This window comes from Diplodia seriata (assembly GCF_021436955.1).
Source record: "Diplodia seriata strain FDS-637 chromosome Unknown scaffold_2, whole genome shotgun sequence".
NCBI lineage: Eukaryota > Fungi > Ascomycota > Dothideomycetes > Botryosphaeriales > Botryosphaeriaceae > Diplodia > Diplodia seriata.
This window is the reverse complement of record NW_027117309.1, coordinates 2,949,550-2,964,570: the sequence shown is the minus strand read 5'-3', so window position 1 is coordinate 2,964,570 and position 15,021 is coordinate 2,949,550. Positions and strand designations below refer to the sequence as shown.

Here is a 15,021-nt window from a genome sequence, read left to right as displayed (position 1 = left end):
CGTCGCGCAGGTCTGGAGCAGCACGGGGCTACGAGGCTTGCGTGGATACTGCAATTGTACAAAAGGAAATGCTCGCAGGCGGCTGCTTCTAGATGAATTGATTCTCGTGCATTCGGAAACACCACCGTGCGGGCGGCGTGGCTGCGGACGTCATGTTGAAATGCAGGTCTTGGCACGCGACGCTTCGGCTGACTAGCGGCTGCAATCCTCGAAATTTTGATTCGCCAGCCTGGAGCCAACGCCATAAAAAACACCACACCCGTTAACTAACCCCCCGCTCGGAGCTCGCCATGCGCAACCTGAGGTGTGTGCGGAACGCCGTCCGCAAAATCCCCGCCGACGCCCTCCCGCTCACTGCAACCGCATGGGACACGGCCGCCGACTCGCTAATCTGCACCTTTGGCCCGTCTGAGTCAAGTGCCGTCATCGAGCTCAAGCGGCTGCAAGACGATGACTTCTCCCTGATAGCCTCGTGGGACGCGCCGTGCCCGCTTCCCGAGCTGTCCTGTGACAGCGTTTTAAGTCTACAGTATTTCCCCGACACGCTGACGGCATGCCTGGTCCTCGCCGGCGGCGACATCGTCATTGTCCGCGAGGAGCCGCTGCACGGCGAGGACTTGATCGAAATCGTCGGGTCCGTGGATGCCGGCATCACGGCCGCCGCGTGGTCGCCGGACGAGGAGCTGCTGGCCATCACCACCCGCGCCAACACGCTGCTGTACATGACCCGCGATTTCGAGAATGTCTCCAACATCTCCTTCTCCCCGGACGACATCAGGGCCTCGAATCACGTGTCCGTTGGATGGGGCAAGGCCGAGACGCAGTTCAAAGGCAAGCGTGCCAAGGCTCTTCGCGACCCTACTATGCCCGAGAAGGTCGATGAAGGTCTTCTGAGCTCCCTCGACGACCAAACCGTCACCATCACTTGGAGAGGAGACGGTGCCTATCTCGCCGTGAACTCTGTTGAGTCAGAGAAGAGGCGCATGATCCGGGTTTATTCGAGAGAAGGAGCGCTCGATAGCGTGAGCGAGCCGGTCGACTACCTCGAGGGTGCCCTTAGCTGGAGGCCCGCAGGTAACATCATAGCCGGAGTGCAACGGCGTGATGATCGCATCGACGTTGTGTTTTTCGAGCGCAACGGACTGCGTCATGGACAGTTCGGCCTCAGACTGACTCCCGACGAAATGAAGAGCTGGGGCAGCAACATCTCGCTTGCCTGGAACACAGACTCCACCGCTCTCGCCGTATGCTTCAAAGACAGGGTCCAGATTTGGACCATGGGCAATTACCACTACTACCTCAAGCAAGAGATCCGACTCAGTGACGATCCGAACTCGACTTCTGCTGTGCAACCTCGGTGGAATCCTGAAAAGGCACTGAGGCTGGCACTTTCCACGCCTTGTAATACCAATGCCCTGGCTCCTTCTGCAAAATGCGGCTGACAGTCTTGCAGACACTTCGGAAAGTCTTGAGTATGTTTTCTCTGTTGCGGGCTCTTCTGCAGTTCAACCCAACGATTTCGGCACAGTTACCGTCATTGATGGCAGTAAGTCTGATCATGCCGAGCTTACAAAGCATGTTTTGACAGTGACCAGGAACACTAAGGGTGACACCCCTGCGACTTGCAAATGTCCCCCCTCCAATGGCTCTGCATGAGGTGCTGCTTGAGAGTAATGCCATTGACGTGGCGATCAACTCCTCGAGTACGCTCGTTGCAGTCTTGCACGAATCTGAAGTCTGCATATACCGCTACAACATCTCAAGTAAAGAGGCACAAGACCCAGTTCTTGAGACACGCTTTGCTCTAGAAGATCCCGCCGCCAAGGCTCGTCAAGTCGCGTTTCGTGGCGATTCAGACATTTTTGTTCTTCTTGACAATGAGGATATCGGCGAGAGTGTTGTCTGCTACAAGACTACGGACCAGGAGGGATTCACTATGATTCCACTGGATTCTCCGCGGATACACACCGTAGTGGCTTCTGTTGACTACAGCAAGTTCTGTACCATGGATGAGGGTGGCTCAGTATCTTGTATAGGTTCAGACGTCCTTGATGGGCCATCGCCCGTCTCCAAGTTTCCGACTAAGCCGGCGTGGGTTGAGGTAGTGTCACATGAAGATGAGGTATGCTTCTCGATCCTCCGCTTTGAATTCTCCTTCTGATTCAACCTGAACAGGACATTGCATTCGGCCTTACAGCAAATGGCTCACTTTATGCCAACGGAAGACTGCTGGTGAAGAACTGCACCTCTTTCAGAGTCACTCCAGCGCATTTAGTATTTACCACAACACAACATCTTCTCAAATTTGTGCATCTCGCCCCTGTTGAAGGTCCGTTGGAAAGCGTTCGAACATAGATTAGGTGGCCTTGCTGACCAATTGCAGACCTTGAGGTTCCTCTTGACGAGCCGGAAAAGGACGAGCGGTGCCGTAGCGTTGAGCGAGGTGCTCGCCTAGTTTCGGTGATGCCAACGTCCTACTCCGTTGTTCTGCAGATGCCCAGAGGCAATCTCGAGACTATCTTCCCCCGCGCCTTGGTTGTCGCGGGCATCCGGAAGAGCATTGCGGAGAAGAAATACAAGAGAGCTTTCATGGCTTGTCGTAATCAGCGAGTTGACATGAACATCCTCCATGATCACATGCCGGATCAGTTCATGACCAATATCCAGCTTTTCCTCGACCAGCTCAAGAAGTTTACGCACGTCGATCTGTTCCTCTCTCAATTACGGTATAGCTCTCCCTTCACCCCCCGATCTTCCTATGGTGGCTGACTTGGACAAAAGAAATGAAGACGTGACGCAGACGATGTACAAGGAGACCGTGAAGAAGCCAAACAGTGGCGTCGCAACAAACGGTACTTCAGCCAACGAATCAAGTTTCGACGTCTCCACCAAGGTCAATAGGATCTGCGACGCCTTCCTCGCGGTCCTCCAGAAGCGCACAGAAACAAACCTCCAAAACATCGTCACAGCAAACGTCTGCAAGACGCCTCCCGACCTCGAGGGCGGCCTCGGCGTCGTCGCGAAGCTCAGAGAGCAAGACGCCAGCCTGGCCGAACGGGCGGCCGAGCACATCTGCTTCCTCGCCGACGTCAACCAGCTGTACGACCACGCGCTGGGCATGTACAACCTCGACGTCGCGCTGCTCATCGCGCAGCAGTCGCAGAAGGACCCGCGCGAGTACCTGCCGTACCTGCAGAGCCTGCAGGAGATGGAGCCGCTCCGCCGCCGCTTCACCGTCGACGACAACCTCGGCCGGCGGGCCAAGGCGATCGCGCACCTGCACGAGCTGGACGCGTTCGACGAGCTCAAGGCGTACGCCGAGAAGCACGAGCTGTACAGCGACGCCATCGCGCTGCACAAGTACCAGCCCGACCGGCTGAAGGACATCATGCGGCTCTACGCGGCGTACCTCGACAGCCGGAACAGGTACAAAGAGGCAGGAATTGGTAAGTTCAACCCTTCAAAAAAAAAAGAAGAAAAAAGAAAGAAAAAGGGCACCACCATTCCCGCCACCCCAGCCCGTTCGCTAACGAAGACATCCTCACCACCTAGCATTCGAATACCTCTCCGACTTCGCCTCGGCCACGGACGCCTACCGCGCCGCCAACATGTGGCGCGAGTCGCTCTCGTGCGCGACGGCCGTCCCGCTGCCCGCCGCCGACGTGCGCTCGCTCGCCGAGTCGCTCGCGGCGGCGCTCGCCGAGACCAAGGACCATTCCGCCGCCGCCACGATACAACTCGACTACCTCGACGACCTCGAGGGCGCGGCGCGCACGCTCTGCAAGGGCTACCACTTCGCCGAGGCGCTGCGCGTCGTCGGTTTGCGTGCCCGGCTCGATCTCGTCGAGCAGGTCGTCGATCCGGGCCTGGTCGAGGGCTCGGCCGCCATGACGGAGCTGCTGGCCGAGTGCAAGGGGCAGGTGGGCGCGCAGGTGCCGCGGCTGCGCGAGCTGCGCGTCAAGAAGGCCGAGGACCCGTTGGCGTTCTTCGACGGCGCGGAGGGCGGTGCCGGTGGCGCGGACATACCTGATAACGTGTCGCTGGCGCCGACCGATGCGACGACTTCGGCCGGCACGTTCATGACGCGATACACCAATCGCAGCGGGACGACGCTCAACACGGCGACGACGCGCAAGACGAGCAAGAACCGCCGCCGCGAGGAGCGCAAGCGCGCGCGCGGGAAGAAGGGGAGCGTCTACGAGGAGGAGTACCTCGTCAACTCCGTCGGCCGTCTCATCGAGCGCGTCAACCTGGTCAACGAGGAGGTGCGGCGGTTGGTCGAGGGCCTGATGCGCAGGGGGATGAGGGAGAGGGCGGCGGCGGTGGAGACGGCGATGGAGGAGGTGGTGGCGTTGTGCAGGGGGTGCGTGGACGAGGTGTGGCAGGTGGAGAAGGAGGAGAGGAAGGTCGTCGTGGGAGAGGGCGGGGAGGAGGTGCCGGTGACGGGGGCGGACGGGGTTTATTGGGATGCGATGATGGCGGCGGAGGGGAAGGCGAGGGTGGCGCCGGTCGTGAAGGCGTTTGAGAGGTTGTCGTTGGTGGGGTAGGTAGGTGAGGGAAGGTGGTGGGTGGGTCGAAGATTACAATGGTGAAAAAGTTGGTCGGGCTGAGGTGGGAAATATCGAGCGTGTGGGGTGGTTATGCTCTTTCCTTGGAGTAAGATTTGTTTTTTCTGGTTGAGGTGGTGAGGCTGGCACCTGCTGTGTGGATACGCTATACTATGATGCTTTGGCACATGTCATGTCGATGACGATGTACAGCAGTTCACCATATTGATCAAGCCCGATACTGTCTCCCGGAAATGATCAGCTGAGCCGGGAGTTCATGGAGATGATGATACTTCGGCCAGAGACTCAGAACAGGGATGACAATTTTGTACCTATCAGCACCAACTCCGTGCTGAAGTGACTATTCGCTTGTGCCCACGACAGGCAAGACAGTGACCGGTTGTTTTGTAAAGGGGCCGCAAAGTGAGTTGCGCAGTGGACATGCTGTGGAGAATATATCCCGGAAGTATGAAGAAGGCTTCATACGAAGTTGAAAGGAGACCATCACCTGCTGATCAAGCGACAGGAATGCCCGAGTCCAGGCGACAATGCTTGAATGAGAGGCACGTGGTACTATTTGAAGTGGTTGGCACTTGGTATATTAAGGCGGGAAACCGGTAAATGGTGGAAGGGGACTGAAAGCCGAAACAGAAGACTTAATGGTTGGAACAACCGAACCCACTTTCTTGCTGGCTTCTTCGACTGACAAAAAGGTGCAGGGCTGTTTTGTGATGGTGCTTTTATGTATTTTGCATATTTAATGGTGAGGATCATTGACGATCGGAACGGATGATCAGCATCATCGTTGGGCGATTACGAGGTACATGTTTAGTCGGATCTTTCCTCGAGACCGGCGTGGCTCCGTCTGCTAATCGCGAACAGCAGCACGGCGGAGAACCAGTACCAGATGTTTTTGTACCCTCTTTCTCTTTACACAATGTGCTGAGGACCTGCTGTAAGAGGTGTTTGCAACAAATAGGAGGAGCTGTTTTATAGAGTGTCTGGTATTGCCTCCTGCGAGAGAGAAGTCCGATGAAATGTTACAAGGTCCGCATTGGCACGGCGTGCGCGGTCAAGCCCAACCATTGAGCGTATCGCGCGTCATACACATGATGACCGCTTGCTCCCCTTGCAGTTGTATTCACTTGGAAAGCGCTTCCATGATGTTGACAGCACGATGAAAGAGAGAGAGAGCTCGGAAGGCACAGCATATATCCACCGAATGACTGCCGGATTCTGTCGTCTTGTACTTCCTGTCGTAAGATGGCGTGAATGACGTGGCTCTCTTTACCAACCATCATCGTGAGTCCAGTCGATTCAACGTCTTGCCATCGCTGTTGTGCGAGATGCACAACATCGTCGCAGCAGTAGAAAAAGCAAAGCAGCGCCACACCCGCCAAAAGCACTGACGGCCCGCCGTTCGCATACATGCACATGCGTGTGCTCGGCCAGGGCACATGGAACCCTGGCCCGGCTTCGCGGCCAACCCTAAATAGTGAAACACCGCGGACCAAAAGGCGACGAAGCTTGGTTTCGGCCCCGCCCAGTAGGAGTTGGACACGACGAACAAAGGGGAGTTTCACCTTGAGCGAGACAAGTGTCGCTGCCGTCGTTCTAGACCGTGGGCTTTGCATGTACGTATGTACGTACCCATGTACAGTACTTGGCTGCTGCAGGGTATGGAAGTACCTCGCCTGCAGGGGGCAGGCAGTGCTAATAATAACCGCGGTAACAACAAACAACAACACCCATGCCCCTCCCTGGCAACGGGCGGCCACGATACCACGGCGACGGGTAACAAGCCATGGCGCCGATAGAAAGAAAAGAAAAAGAAAGAACGAAGAAAAGAAAGCAACCCATCCGGAGGGTCGATCGACGCATGAGCGTCCGTAGATCACCATCCTTCGAGCCAATAGTCCAGAGCAAAAAGGCCAGCGCGCCTACCCTTTTGTTCGGCGGACGAGCAGCACGCTTTCCGCCTTTGCCGCAAGCGCGCCGGGGCGACAAAGAAAAAGGGAAAGAGCAGGGACAAGTCACCCGTCAACTTCAAACGTCGCATTCAGCTTTCTGGTTGACCTTCCGGCATGCTAACCACGGATCCGGGAAGCGGCAAGGCAAACGGGAGTTTAAAATTTGGGGGCCGTGGGCAGGAAACAAGGCGCGGATGGGGGGCCGGGGTGTGGGTGTGCGGGCGTGTGGGTGTGCGGTTGCCACGCGCACGCGCGCGGTGTGGCTGGGCGGCATACCTAGGTGCGAGGCGGCGTACCGGGGGGGCCGTCAGGTACCGGTCTTTTACTACGAACGGCTAGGGCGTGTTCGGTTATGGCATTTTTCAATATATTCTGGGGCCCGGCGCGCGGGTGGACGGCGTGGCCGTGTGTCGTGCGAAGCTTGGAGGGCGAACGGCGCCATGCACCGACGCTTTGGGGTCTGGTAATTTCCGCCCTTGGTCCCGTTCGTACTTGGACGGACAGGAGCACGAGGCGGAAGTGTACTTACATGTGTGATGGAGCGAGAGCGAGAGCAGGGACAGGCGGAGGGAAGGGAAGCCTGGTACGGCGACGGGGTGCCGCAAAGCTGTATGCTGTGCCATGTGCAGGGCAAACGTGTGTGGCGCACCGCACGTGCCGTGGCAGGGACAGACAGTGGACGAATATCACCGACGACGAAGGTCAGCAGGCTCGGTTGGAACAGGCGGTGACGGGTATAAAAAAGGCTTGGTAGCGAGGGCGCCGGCGCCATGTGGGGGATGAGGCGTAGCGGCAAACCATGGCTGCGACGGTGAGAAATGCAGTCACACACCTGCTGCACGTTGTTTTTCCCCTCAACCGTGGGGCGGCACGACGCGCACTCTGGCCGGCGAACCACGGTTCCGTCGGTCGCCTACATGCATCGCCAGCAGGGGCACGCATCAGAGGCGCGGCACATTGCATCGCTGGCTGGCTGGTTACCCGATGCGGATGTCCCGGGCGGAGGGACCCGCATGGTGATGCAGCCCTCAACTCAAAGCTATTTCGGGACCATGACCCCTCACTGCGGGCGCCGAGGAAGCAAAGCGGGTGGGATGCGCGGGTCCGCAAAGTGAAACGCACGGCGCCGGCGGTTTGCTCGTAGTCACGGCGAACGGTACCGTGGGTTGCCTGTGGGTGACGCAGCTGCGTGCCGAGCTGCTGTTGGAGAGCCCACGTCGAATGGCCGAGTCCGGAGAAGGCCCGGCCAGGCCAGGCTGCATTGATTTCTTGCATGGCGCTAATTGCCATCACAGTGCATGCAGGGCCAATACCGCTAACGCACTTGCCTCAGCCAGTCAGCGACCATGTTGCCCACGACGTCTTTTATCAAGTCAAAGCATTCCCTTCACGTCATGAATAGACTTGTAAGCTTTAATGTCATTGTGCCGTCGCTGATGAGGACCTCTAGTAGTCTACAACAACCGCTTTTTGAACGCCGGCTTCCCACAGTCCCAAAAAGAACAATCACTGTCCATCCCATCCAAAACCACCGCAACGTCCTCCCCAAACTTTTGACATCAGCCATGGAACACGAGCCTCAACACCCCCCGCTCAAGCCTGGAACCCCTCGTCCGGCACGACGCGCGCCCACTCGTGGTTCTCCTTGCCATACATGATGTTGCGCAGCCAAGTCTTGATGACATGCGCATACTTGCCCGTCTCGCCGCCCGCCAGCGGGACCTCGATGTCCTTGCCGCGGAAGTGGATCAAGCCGACAGGCGCGATGAAGAAGGCGGTGCCCGCGGCGAACGCCTCGACGAGCCTGCCCTCGGCCGCCGCCTCCACCACCTCGGCCATGGTGAACTTGCGCTCCACAATCTCCACGGCCTCGAGCGTCTCCTCCTCGGCGTCGCCCGCGCCCGCCCAGCCGCCGACCAACCGGGAGCGCGCCAGCTCCAACACAGAGCGCCGCGTGACGCCGTCGAGGATGATGCGGTCGTCGAGCGGCGCCGTGACGAGCTGCAGCTTGCCGCTCTCGGGAGCGCGCCAGACGACGAAGAAGTTGGACGCGCCCGCCTCGGTGACGAGCGAGTCCGGGCCGAGCAGCCACAGGATCTGGTCGAAGCCGCGCGCGCGCGCCTCGCCCTGCGCGATCAGGCTGGGCCCGTAGTTGGCGCCGAGCTTGGCGTATCCGAAGCCGCCCGGCCAGGCGCGCACCATGTCGTCGCGCGAGGCGAGCAGCTTGAGCCCCGGCTTGTCGAGCGAGCCCGTCGGCTTGTCGAGGTTGGGGAAGTTGCAGATGATGACGTAGAGCAGCGCACGCTTGGGCACGTTGACGCCGAGCGCCTCGTCGTCGGCGATGAAGGTGGGCCGGATGTAGAGGAACTGGCCCGCGCGCGACGCCGGCAGCCACTTGGGCCCGTCGACGGCGCAGAGCTTGGCGATGAGAGCCTCGAGCTGCGCCGGCTCGAAGGGCGGCAGCGAGATGCGGTTGGCCGACGTGAGCAGGCGGGCCGCGTTGCGGTCGGGCCGGAACAGGCGCAGCGCGCCGTCGTGGCCGCGGTACAGCTTCATGCCCTCGAAGCACTCGGTGGCGTAGTGCAGGCAGGACGCCGTGGGCATCAGGGAGAGCGGCCCGTACGGCTTGAGCTCCGGCGTGTGCCAGCCGTGGTCCGCCGTCCACGACACGGTGACCATGTGGTCGGTGCACACCTTCTGCGCCATGACTTCCGGCGAGTTGGGTTCCGGGACGGGGCGCGGGGCGGTGGTGAAGGTGGTGGTGAGCTTGGAGGCATCGAGCTTGGCCAGTTCAGGGCCATTGGACGCGCTGGACGGGGGGTGCTCGACGATGTGGTGCTCAATGCCGGCCTCGGTCAGGCCGGAGACGGTGGTGGGGTTGACGGCGGAGGGAGACATGATGGGCAAGGGTTTGGCCTATCTGGTATGAAGGCTGCGGTATCGGTAGGAACAGGGGGAAGGACTAGGAATTGAACAGAGATCGACCGCAACGCAGAGCACTGTGGGAGGGGACAGGTTCCTACGGCCAATTGGACAGTGGGCTGGGAGAAAAATTGATGGCGGATGGAAAGGAGATGAGGTTCAGACAGACTATTTTATACCTACGTAACGGAGCTCCACTCGCAACCGGGGAAGAGTGACTCTTATCTCAGGCGCGGAATGCGGCTAGAGCGAGCATAGGGCGCGCCAGCTTTTGACAACGGCTCAGCGACACCGGTCTTCCTCGCGCTTGAGCCGGCAAATGGCCGGTCAGTTGTCCCTGTGACTGCTGGTTGCGGCTCCATGGCTGAAGATGCGGCGGTGGCGGGCTGCAAATTTATGATCAGAACCTGCCCCATGAGAAAATTGTGAGCCGCTCTTCAGCTCACGCTAAAAGGTGGCCGGCCTTGAGGAGCCAATCACTCTTCCAAGCGGCCACTGTGATTGTGCCCTCGCTCACCGAAGGGTACGAATTACGTCTAAACCCGTCTCTAGCCGAGCCGACACTATCCACATCTTCACCTGCTTTACTCCTTCTTAAGCCGATCGGATTCTCGCCGTCTTGGAGAGTGTTTAATCACATTTGATGTGTATGGTGCACTCGGAAGGATGCAAGAGCGTTGTTGTGCGCCATCAGGCTAACCAGATATGCTTCCTTCCTCGGCGTTTTGCTGGTCCCCCAAAAACACCAGCGACGTCTGGTTCGGACAAGCATCCGAGGCCCGGAGACTTCCCCACATTGCGGAAAAGTGAGGTTTATTATCTGGCCAGTGTTCTATCCCTTTGCGCTGTTACATAATCTCCTCCTTGACGACAGCGCATTGTTATTGGCTGCCACCTCTTAGAATTTTACTCTTTCCTTTCCTCTCTTCTCTCTTCGACTTTCCATCCCTCTCTGGACAAACGAGCATTGGTGCATCGTTTTTCTTCGGCACCGTTAAGGATTTTAACGCAAGTCCCATTGGACAAACACCAGAAAACCTAAATCCGAGCGCAGTTTCAGGGCGGCTTAAAGTTACCAATGACCATAGATCGGGGCCAACACCCGTTTATCCGCAATATGGCCTCCCCGGGCGGTGAAAGATGGGATGGAGTGACGAGCGATATCGGATGGCCAAGGATCTCGAACACCATTAAGTGCAACAGGGGATTCAGATTGTCTTCCTTTTCGGTGAGTCATTCGAGTCTTCCCGACAGTGATGACTCGGCACTACACGGAGACATAGTCTTACAATGAGGGTCTTTGGAGGATCAGATAAGCTCTCATTTAAACGGTGTGCAGATGTGTTGGCCAGGAGAGAGCAGGGAAAGAAAAGTGGAATCCGAATGCTACGGATGGCGGGGTGAACTAAATTTGGTCCAGCACCCTGGGCCCGGATCAACACGTTGATGCCAGGGTACAGCCGTTGCCATGCAATAGCAAAACAAGGATAGCGCACAGCCGCGATGATGTAATTGGAAGTCCCTGGCAACACAGACAAACGGTCTCAACTAACTTGCTTAACGTTAGGCAGCTTCAATGCGAATGGCAACTGGGCCGTAGCTATGGCTGAAGCTTCAAGTTCATCGGAAATTCAGTGTATACTATCTACGAATGATCTAATTCTCCCGCGAAAACAAACACGTAACTTTTTTTTAACCGTCCTGAACACAACCCTAACTCCAAGTATCACGTAACCAACGCGTGATGTATAATACAGCAGATCTTAGCGGGCACAGCAAGAGGCTGCCCGTACCCTTGCGCCGGGTTCTCCAGGCGGGTATTACGATCTTTCCATTGTCCATTGCCGTTTTGCTCTTATCCTTTACCCAAACCAATGCTCGTCACTTCATTATTCGCGAAATCAAACGGCAGCAGACTGCGCTGACTTATCACCGTAGAGGCGGAACTGGAAGAAGATGGTGACGTCTTCGACCATTGTTCCCAGCGAGCCGATCAGCCACGGCAGGTTGGTCAAAAAGTACTCCTTTTCGAGAGAGTGAAACAGGATCTAGGAAACGTCAGTGCAAGAGCTCCTGGTCCATGCGCGCAGGTGGTGACTTACCCCCATGCCATACGTCAGGTTGCCCAGCAGGGACAGCAGGAAAAACAGCAGGGACAGACCCTCGCAAGACTGCTCGCGCCAGTTCTTGTAGATCTGCGGCAGGCGAGCGCCGAGGTAACACACGGCGCTGGCATAACCCAGGACCTGAGCGCCCGGAGCAATCTCCTCGTTGCCAGCACCTGCGTCAACGGGAGTGGGTCTCCACACCCCCGTCGCCCAAGCGATGGTCCAGCCGACGGCACCTGCCAGGCACACACCCAGAATGCTCAGTGTGTTCTTCTTCCACTCGGAGGCGCCGCCCTCCTCCTCGGCAATGCCCGCCAGGGAATCGACATGGCCTGCGCTGTCCCGGCGACGGGAGGCAGCGCTGGAGCGGCGGCGCGAGCCGGGCAGGCCCAGGTTGTCGCTGTCGCGGCGGCCCAGCAGCGGCTGCTCCACGCTGTCGCGCGACGACGACGCCTCGGACACCTTGCGCACGCGGCGGGCGTTTCGAATGTTGTAGTACAGGCATTGGGCGATCAGGATGAGATCGGCGAAACAGAAGTATACGGCGAGGGCTATCACGGTGGGCACCAGGCCAGCCCAGGCGGCGCCGATGAGGTTGGTGATGTCACCAATGAACCAGACGGCGAGGAAGGCGATGGAGATGCCATCGGCCGAGCCCGCCTTGTAGTTCTCGACCAGCTGGGGAACCTGGGGAATGCAAAGTTAGCTCGATGGTTTTTTTTAGGCGGTGCTGGAACGCATAAGAATCCAAGGAGCAAGTATCGACATTGCACATACCAGAAGAAAGATCCAGGCGGCTAGCGAGATGGAGCCGAAGACGCCGCTCAGAGCTTCTTGGGCAGTGAGCGACGCGTCGAGCATTGTCGCGGCCATATTGTCGGCGAGGGTGGATTGTAGTTGTGTAATAGGTAGGTCGCGTGCTGAGAAATCAGTCGGCGCGCATTGCTGGAGCGGCGTCAGGCACGGCACGGAACGGCAGGCAGCTGTAGGCGCGGGCAGAATTTGCTGATGACAGCAGCACGCCACCCTGCATGCGTGCACAAGAACCGACGCGGTAGGCCACAAGCCGGCGTCCGCTAGTGGCTCGGCGGTGGATGGGCCGCTGGCGGGCCACAGGGCCTCGAAGCCCAAGATCCACGGGGAGCAACGCCTGCAGCGTCACACGCCTACGCAGGTGGCCTCGCTGCTCCCTTGGGGTTCACCCGGGCCAGCTCTGGCCAACGGGCGACAGAGGCGTTGCGCTATTTCTGGCCTAGCCCTACCACCCTCACGGCCGCCGTCTCGTGTTCACGCCTTTTCCTCCCGCCCACCACATTCAATAACTGCCTACCGTCCCTTCGTTTCGCCGTCAACCGGTCCTTCGCTCACCCTCAGGCCTCTCGCTCAACCATTTCCATCGCTCAAAACCCCACGTCGGCCGTGTCGCCCACCGCGCCCCATCTTCCTGCGAGACATACGCGTAATCCGAGTTTGCGGTTCTCCCCTTTCCACGCTTGGACCTTGCGATCGCTGCGAAACTCAGGGCCCAGCATCGCATCTTTTCATCAGCTCAACCACCGCCCGCACATCCTCATCGCTCATCCTCCACATCCACCATGCGAGGCATCTCCGCCTTCGTCCTGGCCCTGTGCCTGCTGTGCACCTTTGCCGCTGCCAACTTCCCCGTCGACGCCGAGGATTATGCCCTGGGCTTCTTCCACCGCAGGCAAGACGGCTCTGGAGCTGCATCTGCACCCAGCACGCCCGACGCCACATCAGTAGCAACCTCGGCCACTCAAGCTTCCACCACCGCAGAGCCCACGTCGTCCTCCAGCACCCCGTCTGCAACCTCGGAGGAGACCACTGCAGCTCCCGCCACTACGACTGAGGAAACTTCTGCTGCCCCATCCAACACCGCGGCTACCACCACCGCCGCCTCCGCCCCCGCATCTTCCGCTGCTGCCGGGACCACTCAAACCAACACGGCCGTCGCCACGTCTGGCGGTGCTTCCTCTGCTGCTGCTGGCACCACTGCGACTGCAGGCGGTTCCTCTGCCACCAGCTCGTCCTCGCCTGCCAAGACTACCTCGAGGACGACCTTCAGCTCTGCTGTTGTCGCCAGCTCCACCGAGGCATTCACCACGACGATCGTCACCGTCACCAATGGCCAGTCTGCAACCCTCACCAGCACCGGCAGCAGCACCCACGTGTCGACGTCCTATTCCATGGTCACCAGCGCCGCAGTCCTGAACAGCGACGGCTCGAGCTCGGGTAGCTCCGGCATGAGCTCGAGCACCAAGAAGATCATCGGTGGTGTTGTTGGCGGTGTTGGCGGTGCCATTGTGCTCGGCGCCCTTGCCATCGTCGCATGGCGCATCTGGGGCCGCAAGAAGAACCAGGTCGACGATGACGACGACTACACGCTGGCCGGCAGCAACGCTCACCAGCCGCTTAACACGGAGAAGCGCAACAGCAGCTCTCCCAACGACATGTTCAACCGCAACCTCGAGCAGCACCACACGCCCGGTGGCCGCGTCAACGCCGCAGCAAACTTCTAAGAGTCCCCAGTGGCTGCCCGTTACGAGCATCACGATTGAATTAGTCTTGCATTGCAGTGGAGTTTGATTTTTCTCTCGGGCCGCCCTCAAAGTGGCGGTCCCTCATTTTTCATAATCTCGCGTTTACAGCCAACATCCCGTCCAACGTGATGCGGATTCTTGTTTTTCATTGTTCCATTCACGAGGTGCATACGTGGCATGCGACGACTATATGTCAAGCAAGCAGGATATACCGTTGAAAAAGAATGATTTTAGTACGGGATCACGAGACCCGTTGGTTAGAAAGACAGCATACCCCTTCCTCTTTCCTTGTCGGGTTGTTTCACTCGTCTCATATCTAGGAGGTTTGCTTAGTTTGGCAGGAGGATATTCGGCGGTCTTGAAACCGCACGAACTGTACAGTCTCTCATCAAATAGCAATATGTACGTAGACAGTGGCGATTATGGTCGCCTTCTTAATCCTCAACGTCATAACAATTACGACAACTCAGTGACAAAAGCGACTCATGCATTCCTGGGCTGTGCTGGTGAGATTGCGGTGTGACCGGAAGGGTCGCGTACGCGGTTTCAGTGGTGTCTCAAAGGCTGGCGACAGCCGCCATCCGCAGCGGCTGCGACGCGCTCGGCAGTCAACCACACACCACACGCCCGCCTTGATCTGCTGCGGCTGTGCCCTTTGCGGGTTCCCCATTTTGCCGGCGAGCATGAACGGCCGCCCCGCCCATCTTGCTCTCCTCTTTGCTCGAACTTCCTCAGCGCACTTACTTGGCTTCCGGCCCTGCCGCTCAGCCATCAGCTCGAGTCAGCTCTCAGCTTTGTGTCACAGCCACCGCCGTCCGGCAGGCCACAGCAGTCAGCCCGCCGACTGACCGACCGACCCAACAGACCCGCCGCTCTGGCCCCGCGCCCTGTCGATCCTCTGTCTCACCCTCAGCCT

At 58.6% G+C, this 15,021-nt stretch overlaps 4 protein-coding genes across 4 annotated transcripts; 2 read left to right on the top strand and 2 right to left on the bottom strand.

Annotated features, from left to right (window-relative positions):
* Positions 1–290: 290 nt before the first annotated feature.
* ELP1 (putative elongator complex protein 1) lies at positions 291–4,547 on the top strand (the record flags this gene model as incomplete). The annotated part of the gene is made up of 7 exons (XM_066773726.1): positions 291–1,401; positions 1,454–1,546; positions 1,596–2,122; positions 2,176–2,329; positions 2,384–2,726; positions 2,782–3,446; positions 3,553–4,547. The coding sequence occupies 7 exons, from the start codon at positions 291–293 to the stop codon at positions 4,545–4,547; spliced, it is 3,888 nt and encodes a 1,295-aa protein (XP_066636293.1).
* Positions 4,548–8,110: 3,563 nt separating this feature from the next.
* On the bottom strand, positions 8,111–9,415 carry SLS55_002243 (uncharacterized protein; the record flags this gene model as incomplete). Its single annotated transcript, XM_066773725.1, has 1 exon — positions 8,111–9,415. One exon carries the CDS (start codon positions 9,413–9,415, stop codon positions 8,111–8,113), a length of 1,305 nt encoding a protein of 434 aa, XP_066636292.1.
* Positions 9,416–11,340: 1,925 nt separating this feature from the next.
* On the bottom strand, positions 11,341–12,408 carry SLS55_002242 (uncharacterized protein; the record flags this gene model as incomplete). Its single annotated transcript, XM_066773724.1, has 3 exons — positions 11,341–11,487; positions 11,542–12,234; positions 12,325–12,408. The coding sequence occupies 3 exons, from the start codon at positions 12,406–12,408 to the stop codon at positions 11,341–11,343; spliced, it is 924 nt and encodes a 307-aa protein (XP_066636291.1).
* Positions 12,409–13,142: 734 nt separating this feature from the next.
* SLS55_002241 (uncharacterized protein) lies at positions 13,143–14,084 on the top strand (the record flags this gene model as incomplete). The annotated part of the gene is made up of 2 exons (XM_066773723.1): positions 13,143–13,348; positions 13,631–14,084. 2 exons carry the CDS (start codon positions 13,143–13,145, stop codon positions 14,082–14,084), a joined length of 660 nt encoding a protein of 219 aa, XP_066636290.1.
* Positions 14,085–15,021: the final 937 nt, after the last annotated feature.